This window comes from Electrophorus electricus, chromosome 17 (assembly GCF_041902795.1).
Source record: "Electrophorus electricus isolate QZ-2024a chromosome 17, ASM4190279v1, whole genome shotgun sequence".
Lineage (NCBI taxonomy): Eukaryota > Metazoa > Chordata > Actinopteri > Gymnotiformes > Gymnotidae > Electrophorus > Electrophorus electricus.
The window spans coordinates 18,847,501-18,857,500 of record NC_137513.1 but is presented as its reverse complement, the minus strand read 5'-3'; the positions used below and the strand labels follow the sequence as shown (position 1 = coordinate 18,857,500).

General features: G+C 43.0%; 1 protein-coding gene across 3 annotated transcripts in view; it reads left to right on the top strand.

Moving 5' to 3' along the window:
* The window catches only part of LOC113578637 (LHFPL tetraspan subfamily member 6 protein), a 43,385-nt gene extending 35,401 nt beyond the window's left edge, over positions 1-7,984 (top strand). For 2 of the 3 annotated variants that reach the window (XM_035534194.2, XM_035534193.2), the window contains exons 3-4: positions 4,402-4,500; positions 7,571-7,984. In XM_035534194.2, coding sequence (XP_035390087.1) covers positions 4,402-4,500; positions 7,571-7,689 — 218 coding nt within the window. In that variant the 3' untranslated portion in view covers positions 7,690-7,984. The other variant, XM_081700559.1, reaches the window with a different exon arrangement.
* Positions 7,985-10,000: the final 2,016 nt, after the last annotated feature.

Below are 10,000 nucleotides of genomic sequence, written 5' to 3'. Positions count from 1 at the left end.
ACTCAAATTCCTTGGTAGTATTTATAACAGCAGACATGTAGTGTTTGTTTCTGTTTTTAGATAATGCTGAATGGTGACTACAGCTGAGACAAATGTAGTGTATCTATTTGGACATTGTGTCGTATCTAATCGGACATTGTGAATTGGACATTGTAGTGTATCTAATCGGACATTGTGGTTTATATATTTGGACATTGTAGTGTAAGTAATTGGACATTGTGGTGTATATAATTGGATGTATTTAATCGGACATTGTGGTGTATCTAATTGGACATATTTAATTGGACATTGTGGTGTATCTAATTGGACATATTTAATTGGACATTGTGGTGTATCTAATTGGACGTATTTAATTGGACATTGTGGTGTATCTAATTGGACGTATTTAATTGGACATTGTGGTGTATCTAATTGGACGTATTTAATTGGACATTGTGGTGTATCTAATTGGACATATTTAATTGGACATTGTGGTGTATCTAATTGGACGTATTTAATTGGACATTGTGGTGTATCTAATTGGACGTATTTAATTGGACATTGTGGTGTATCTAATTGGACGTATTTAATTGGACATTGTGGTGTATCTAATTGGACGTATTTAATTGGACATTGTGGTGTATCTAATTGGACATATTTAATTGGACATTGTGGTGTATCTAATTGGACGTATTTAATTGGACATTGTGGTGTATCTAATTGGACGTATTTAATTGGACATTGTGGTGTATCTAATTAAAAAGTCTTTCTTACTGTTCCCCTTCATTGAAAATCTCACAATAATTCAGCAAGGTTTGGAAACTCTCTCTAAATGTTATCCAAAAAGTAAGAACTTGTGTAGGTATGTAAGATGAACTCTGAGAGGCAGGCCTGGTTAACAGCTAGCCTGCAGCATTCAACACTTTTGTTTCAACTGGAGTTGCATTTTCCTGCTGAGCTGTATTTTAGAGTCCAAAACTTGGGTTGTTGTGGAGGGTTGGTTCAGAAGGGGTCCATGCTTTAATCACCGCGTGGTGCTGACTGTTAGCAGTTATGTGTAGTCAGTACTCTTTGCACTCTCTATTGAAGTCCACCTTGTCAAACTCTTCATTGCTGTGACAGTTTACACAGGTTTTTGTAGGTCTTTGTAGACAAATTAATCTTGAAGTGATGAGTGATATAACAAAACCACAAATATTCTCAAGGCCACAGAGCGGTTTCCACACCACTGTGTGTGAACAGCTCAGCAAAAGTCTGCTTTCATTTTGAATCTGTTTAACACAGAGCTCCCAAAATAGGCCCTGCACGTTGTCCCAAGAGTGCAATAAAGATTCATAAAGATTAGGCCCTATACACCCCTTCTTTCTCTCAAAGCTGATGTTATCCATTTTGTCATGTTGCTTTGTGGTCAGAATGCTCAGAAGAGGCTTGTGTGGACAAGACCGTCTGTACTTCGTCTGTACTCCGTCTGTACTCATCCGTCTGACTCTCCTGGCATCTGGCCATACGTTAGCTGTCTGTGTGCCATCCCGTGATCTGAATACCTACCACAGGGAGTGTGGAGAATGGGATTAAACACCATGAAAGCCTCAAAGACAAGAGAGTGAATAAACATTGCAATGCAACAGGACCACAGCTCCACTCACGCTACAGCCGTGTGTGTGCACTTCTATACTGCTACACGTATCTGCACCCAGCAATAGGATACTGAGATGATTCAGCATTCAGGCTTACAGAACCCACTGAGCCAAAGCACTTAATCGCATACGCAAGGCCCTGTTTTAGTTCTGATACCCCTGTTATGGTTCAAATACCCCTGTTATAGTTCTAATACCCCTGTTATGGTTCTATTACTCTTGTTCTGGTTCTGATATGCCTGTTATGGTTCTAATACCCCTGTTATGGTTCTATTACTCTTGTTCTCATTCTATTACTCCTCATTCAGGAAGCTCCTGTTCCAGATCCCTGAATAAAGTGTGGCGGCTGTGACCTCATTATGAGCAGAAATGTCATCAACGTCTGCCACACATTCAGTGGGAGCTTCTAATGGGCTCTGTTTACATTCAGAGACTAACACAGGGAGGAGAGAGAGAGAGGAGAGAGAAGAGAGGTGGGAGGAGAGAGAGAGAGGGGAGGTGGGAGGAGAGAGAGAGGAGAGAGAAGGGAGGTGGGAGGAGAGAGAGAGGGGAGGTGGGAGGAGAGAGAGGAGAGAGAAGGGAGGTGGGAGGAGAGAGAGAGGAGAGAGAGAGGGGAGGTGGGAGGAGAGAGAGAGGAGAGGTGGGAGGAGAGAGAGAGAGGAGAGAGAGAGGGGAGGTGGGAGGAGAGAGAGAGGGGAGGGGGGAGAGGGGGTCTGTCTGTCTCTCTCACTCCTGGGTCTGTCTGTCTCTCTCTCACTCCTGGGTCTGTCTGTCTCTCTCTCACTCCTGGGTCTGTCTGTTTCCCTCTCACTCCTGGGTCTGTCTGTCTCTCTCACTCCTGGGTCTGTCTGTTTCCCTCTCACTCCTGGGTCTGTCTGTTTCCCTCTCACTCCTGGGCCTGTCTGTCTCTCTCACTCCTGGGTCTGTCTGTTTCCCTCTCACTCCTGGGTCTGTCTCTCTCTCACTCCTGGGTCTGTCTGTCTCTCTCTCACTCCTGGGTCTGTCTCTCTCTCACTCCTGGGTCTGTCTGTCTCTCTCACTCCTGGGTCTGTCTCTCTCTCACTCTCACCCACATGCAGCTCTCAACAGGCCATATTCATGTTTCAAGGTGCATCAGAAACACAGTAAATGTCACACACATGATCTACCAAAAAAGTTTTCAAACTGGCTTGTAAGAAAAGGGTGTTTTTAAAATTTTGTTTCTGCATATATTCTTAATGACATTCACAGCTTTGAAGCTTCCTTTCTCATGTTTTACAGGGAACTGAGTGGTAGCGTCACCACCCTGTCATTCTAAAATAACAGAATTTGCATTAAATCTTGTGCAGAGAGGTCTTGCACTTTAAATGTGTGTTTGATTCTGAGGTCACTGAGAGACACACATTGCCATCTTGCCTGTGTTGTGAAGAGGGTCCAGTGTTCGGCTTGTTTTCCTTTCTCAACACTGGGACATGTTACATTTGATTTCACGCCTATTTCTTGCTTGTCATGACTTGGTACTTGAAAGAGAATTCATGATTTTGTTTAAAATTCTGCATGAATACATTAACACCACATGGATTCTCGCGTCTTCTGCAGTCGGAGCTCCAATCTTCCACAAGCTTCTGTATGCATGAGGAATTTAAGCAGTACAATTTTTGGAAGCAACCCAACACAGAAGACTAGCAGCTTTTGATTCTGCATATTACAGGTCTCCTCTTGGGAGTTCGGTGGGGTACCAACCCACCTACTCGTCAAAAGTAGGGCAGCAATTTAAAGGAAGAACAGACTCTGCTATATCTAAAGAGGTGGCAGCTCTTTGATGCGCTTTTTTAATCAGACTTTCTGTCAGACTCATCCAGTGCATTTGAAGCTATGCTGGTGAATAAAAGAACCATGTCACCTTCTTCCACGTCAATGGCATGGTTCTCATGACTAGCTGCATCAGTTAATCAGTTTTTAAATTCTTTCCATAGTGAAAAGTCTGCTAACCCTGGTGTTGTTAATGAGATCCAGAACAATGTGTTTGTTAAGGTAAATGTATGTGCTTTATTAGGTATAAACAAATGCCACTAAACATGTTCAGATGTCTGAATGCTGTGACTCTCTGTGCTCAGGAGCGGGTGTGGGGTGTGTGCTGTAACTCTCTGTGACTGCACCTCTCAGTGGGTCTCAGTGCAGTCATGACAATAGTTTTGTCATTCATTCATTTCAGGTTAATAGGGACATTAGATGAACATGTACACAAATTAATCTGGGTTCAGTCCCTCTGGGTTAAGTTTTTATGGGATTATGTCTCGGTTCAATTTTAATTCTTCTCTCTCTCTCCCTCTCTCTCTCTCTCTCTCTCTCTCTCTCTCTCTCTCTCTCTCTCTCTCTCTCTCTCCTGGCCCAAAACCTGTAATTAAGTAAGAGGTAAATTAAGATGGATTAGTCTAATGTGAAAGCTGAACTCTTTTAGCAAGAAGTCTCTGCGTCTATGCAGTATAGGGTGGCTGTGACGTTGCCTGAGTGAAAATACTTCCAGTACCTTTTAACGTCACTCACTATTACATAGCAGCTTAAGAGACTGTCCATCACATTCTGAACTTGCCCACATTTCTGCCAGAGAATAAAACTTCTAAGGATAAATAAGTGGTAGCAGTGACTGATAATGATGAATAATCCATCATGGCCATTCTTTTCATCCCCAGAACAGCTTCAGATGGTGTTGGAGAAAGACAGTACGGGGCAGATGGTTCCTGATTGTTTAGGGGAGTGTGGATTGTGTAGTCATGTCCCTGTTCTCACCCCATCCTGTCTGTAGGTCTGCTCATCGGCTCTGGGTGCGCCCTCTACCCTCTGGGGTGGGACAGCGAAGAGGTCAGACAGACCTGTGACAACAGCTCAGACCAGTTTCACCTGGGTAAGCCGATACCACCCTACACCTTAATCTTTCTAATGTGTGTATTCGTTAATGAATTATTTGTGGGTCCTGCACACACATTTGAGCCAAATGTACACTGATTCAAACATGAATGACCAGGCATGAAATTCAGGACTTCAGTCATTTTCTGCTTTGGCCATACATAGTGGTAATGGGGCAGTACGTGTTCATATTTATTTGTTAAGTTGTTATAGAACTGTCACAGAGAAATGACAAATGGAAAAGATGTGTACATACATATCCAGGAATTTCATTTATTTGCTTCAGACTTTCAATATCTCAACATGATCTTTATGAGTTGTCTCAATCTTCTTAAAAATATGATGTAGAACACGTGAATTTCTGTAAAAAAAAAAACAAAAACAAAAACAGGTTTTATTGTGTATGAAAAGCACGGGCAGTCAGAGTTAATGTCCCTATCAGGAACTGGCGTTATACTTCAGTAACAAAAGGCCTTTGAGCAAAAACACAGAACTGCAGGAACAAATGTGTAATGTGAAGATATTCCAGTAAACCTGCTTTTTCAACCCGTCCTGAGATTAGGGGATACAAGCATCAAATACCATCAGAGGCGACTGTGCACAAAGAAATGTGATGTCTCACTAGTTAACATTTCATAAATGATGCAGGTGTTTTGACAAACAGACCTAACAGCGATACCTTGGTTTCTGAAGCTGAATTGCTGAGCAGAGGACTATAGCTGTAACAGATTGTGCTGTGGACTCTCATTGTGTTTTGTTCATTTTTTATACCCTCATAAATAAAAATTCCTCCCTAAGGAAAACACTGGATGTGGTCTGGAAGCACTGGGCTATTTCTCATATTAAGGTAACGCAACAACAAGTGCGCACCGTGGAACAAATGGCCAAGTTTGAATTTATTTGATAAATTGCTCAGAAGACAATGGTCCTCCTTACGTAACACATCCATGCTGTGCAGAAGTGCATTCACAGCTCACCACATCGTTCTACAGCGACGCCGGACGGCCGAACCAGACTCAGCAGAGTTGTGACAGTGGTGGTCAAACGGACCTTTGAGAGGTGGTCAGAGAGTCGATCAGTTCTTCTCCTCACATGTGGGGAATAAATGAGGCCTTGCTCTCTGTAATAGAGCAGACCACACAACCGTCACACTGAGTGTTTACTGTCATTCCTCCATACACTTCAGATTCGCACAGCAGCACAGTACACAGAGATACATAACTGTGAATGAATAACACAGTCTGGTACCTGCACAGTACACAGAGATACATAAGTGTGAATGAACACAACACAGTCTGGTACCTGCACAGTACACAGAGATACATAAGTGTGAATGAACACAACACAGTCTGGTACCTGCACAGTACACAGAGATACATAACTGTGAATGAATAACACAGTCTGGTACCTGCACAGTACACAGAGATACATAAGTGTGAATGAACACAACACAGTCTGGTACCTGCACAGTACACAGAGATACATAAGTGTGAATGAATAACACAGTCTGGTACCTGCACAGTACACAGAGATACATAACTGTGAATGAATAACACAGTCTGGTACCTGCACAGTACACAGAGATACATAACTGTGAATGAATAACACAGTCTGATATCTGCACAGTACACAGAGATACATAACTGTGAATGAATAACACAGTCTGGTACCTGCACAGTACACAGAGATACATAAGTGTGAATGAACACAACACAGTCTGGTACCTGCACAGTACACAGAGATGCATAAGTGTGAATGAACACAACACAGTCTGGTACCTGCACAGTACACAGAGATGCATAAGTGTGAATGAACAATACAACACAGTAGCACAGAACACAGGGCTACATAAGCACAAAGGACAGTAATAGTAAGACAGGCCAGGATACACTGGATACACAAGACACACTGTATACACTGTCAAATCAGGACCTCATTCTAATGTAAATTGTGGTTGCTTGATTGTAGGTTGTGGTTACTTGGTTATAAGGAGATCTGTAAACTCTAAAAGCTACAAGCACAGTTGATAAGAACAAGAACATGAAATGATGCATATCTGGATTATATTGTTCAGTTCAGAGAGTCTGGTTTTAACATTGCTTATTTTAAATTCAGCTCCTCTAGAAGGGAAAACAAACTTTGTAGAAAAACAGTACGTGTCTTTAAAAGCTGTTTGCCAGAAAATTGATGTTTAAAATGAAATCTGTTTTCAGAAAAAACTATCTAGCGTGCAAGTCTGCAAAGCTCATCAAATATTCATCATATTGTGACATCAAGATATTCAGTGTGTTGTGACATCAAGATATTCAACATGTTTGTGACGTTAGGGGATTCTTTAGAGCTGTGAATTCTCCAGAATTTCTGCTCTCAGCTGAATTAATTTGTTTTCATCGAAACATTGTAGTCAGTAGCTTGTGATATGAACCAGCTGAGAGTTTTGGTAAATGATGTGTGTGTGTGTGTGTGTGCAGCACCGACGGCCAAACAAATATCACACTGAGCTGCTTTGCATGCTCCGGCTCCTTCAGATGAACTGGTTTAGGAGCGGAGTTCATCATGACTGGGACATCTTCATCTTCAGCTCCGCACAGTGGGGCGACCACAACACAAGTCTCAGGGGTCCTGTTGTGCTCCACTAGAACTAATGGGCCAAGTGTTGGAGCGAATACATTTTCCAAACCTGTACAGAAATACATGATCTGGTACATACCAGTTACAACACATTATATGTCTCTTTCATTACTCCATTCCCATGAGAGTTGTTGTCAAGTTTCGTTTTAGAATGAAAGGAAACGTATCTTCTGAACCAGGAAGCATTAAGACATTCCGACAGAAGATTTCAGCGGAGGTTATGGCTTCAGAGGTTCTGTAAATGTCCAGATTTGTCAGACCATTTTAAATTCCCAGGATTCTTTTCTTTTGTGTCTTTAAGCTTCCCGTGATGTTAAACTGGCATTATGACTTTAGCTGATGAATAACTTAGACAGTTGTGGAGACCAGAGCTGCACGTCATTCCTCACCTGTGGGTGTGTGTGTGTGTGTGTGTGTGTGTGTGTGTGTGTGTGCAGGCTCGTGTAAGATGGGCTGGGCCTACTATTGCACAGGTGCAGGGGCTGCCTCCGCCACACTGCTCTGTACCTGGTTGGCCTGCTTTGCTGGCAAGAGACAGAAGCACTACCCTTATTAGGAGAGGCTGCATTCAGCCTGTACGCAAGTACAGCGCTCCCACCAGCAGCCTACGCAGCCAAGCACCGCCCACAGAGAGCACAGACACGCCCACTGCGTGGGCCCCGCCCCTGCCACGCGTCCAGCACTGCTGAGACGCTCCACTCATATGGGCTGTAACCCACTCATGGAAAACAGACGGATCATGTGAGCCATACAAACAGACCAATCAGATTGAGAGACTGGCTCTCACGCACTCTACAGTCTACAGGATGAGGTCCATGTAGCAGAACAGACACGTCCCATTTTAATGGCTACTATGAATCCTGAGACTGTGATGTCCTGTAGTGATAGTGCCGTCTGTTACAAAAGAACAGAAAACACTGCTTTGCTCTTCTGAATCCTTTATCTCTCCATGTATTTAGCACATGTCTGCATCACACTATGAAATGCAATAGTTGTCACATTTACAGCCGTATCATCAAATTAGCCTTTTCAAAAGTTTCATTCTTATTATTTCATGGTCATGTATAGACAGTTAGAAACAGTTATATGTACTTTACTATACAACGTATGCTTTATATTGCCGTATACATTTTGTGAATAGAAAAACACACGAAATGCATTGCTCCAGTCATTTCAATGTTTCCTCATGGTGTTTGTAAATAAAGTCTGTTTATAAACATTTGTTATGATTTGTAGACATTTGCTTCACCTGTACTGTGTACAACACAAACTGTGTAAGTGAAAGTGAGTCCCAGGACTGTCGAGAGCTGGAGGGCTTATGGGTTGCGACTGTGAGGCAGGTGTGCTAACACTCGCTGGCTGTGAAGATCAGGTGCTCCAGTGTGACTGAAAGGTTGCTGAACAAATCCTGAGTAGTGACCTGGAATGGCAGTCAGTTTCACTTTCACACTTTCAGCCAAAGGTCTTTATATTTTCTTGTTCTATCTGGTATGAAAATGATGGTCCCTCTAAAAATATTTATGTCAGTGGGGGAAGGGGAGTCACTTCTGCATAATTTGAAGTGAAGCATTCCCTTAAAGGTCAGGGGAATTCTAGACTGTAAACTAAATTATCTACAACAGTGCTAAATACCCTCTGGCCCATACGGGCCTAAATCTAATGCCCTTATTAGCATCAAAACTTTCCAAGTAAACTACAGTAACTAATCCCATCACATAAAATTAGAACTTTAGCATACAGAGGGGGGAAAAACTAATTTCATGTAAAATTTCATAAAATCAGGAGAGAGGAGCAGAGAAGGAGAACGCCAGGAAAGGCAGGAATACTGCCGGTGTACTTCAGAGGAGTGAGATTCCTCCCTGCTTAGGCCATGGGACTGGAGGTGATATGATAAACATGTATTCATACACATCTCCAGCACACATCACAGACCTGTTCCATCACAGACCTGTTCCATCAGAGACCCGTGCTTCTGTTACACCACAAACCTGTGCTTCTGTCACATCACAGACCTGTGCTTCTGTTACAGCCCAACGATGTGCTTCTATTACATCACAGACCTGTGCTTGTTACATCACAGACCTGTGCTTCTGTTACAGCCCAACGATGTGCTTCTGTTACATCACAGACTTGTGCTTCTATTACATCACAGACCTGTGCTTGTTACATCACAGATGTGTGCTTCTGTCACATCACAGACCTGTGCTTCTGTCACATCACAGACCCGTGCTTCTGTCACATCACAGACCTGTGCTTCTGTCACATCACAAACCTGTGCTTGTTACATCACAGATGGGTGCTTCTGTCACATCACAGACCTGTGCTTGTTACATCACAGATGTGTGCTTCTGTCACATCACAGACCTGTGCTTCTGTCACATCACAAACCCGTGCTTCTGTCACATCACAGACCCGTGCTTCTGTCACATCACAGACCTGTGCTTCTGTTACAGCCCAACGATGTGCTTCTGTCACATCACAGACCTGTGCTTGTTACATCACAGATGTGTGCTTCTGTCACATCACAGACCTGTGCTTCTGTCACATCACAAACCCATGCTTCTGTTACATCACAGACCTGTGCTTCTGTTACATCACAGACCTGTGCTTCTGTCACATCACAGACCTGTGCTTCTGTCACATCACAGACCTGTGCTTCTGTTACAGCCCAACGATGTGCTTCTGTTACATCACAGACCCGTGTTTCTGTTACATCACAGACCTGTGCTTCTGTTACATCCCAGCAATGTGCTTCTGTTACATCACACACATGTGCTTCTGTTAAATCACAAACCTTTACTTCTGTTACATCACAAACCTGTGCTTCTGTTACATCAGACCCTTGCTTCTGTTTACATCACTCACCT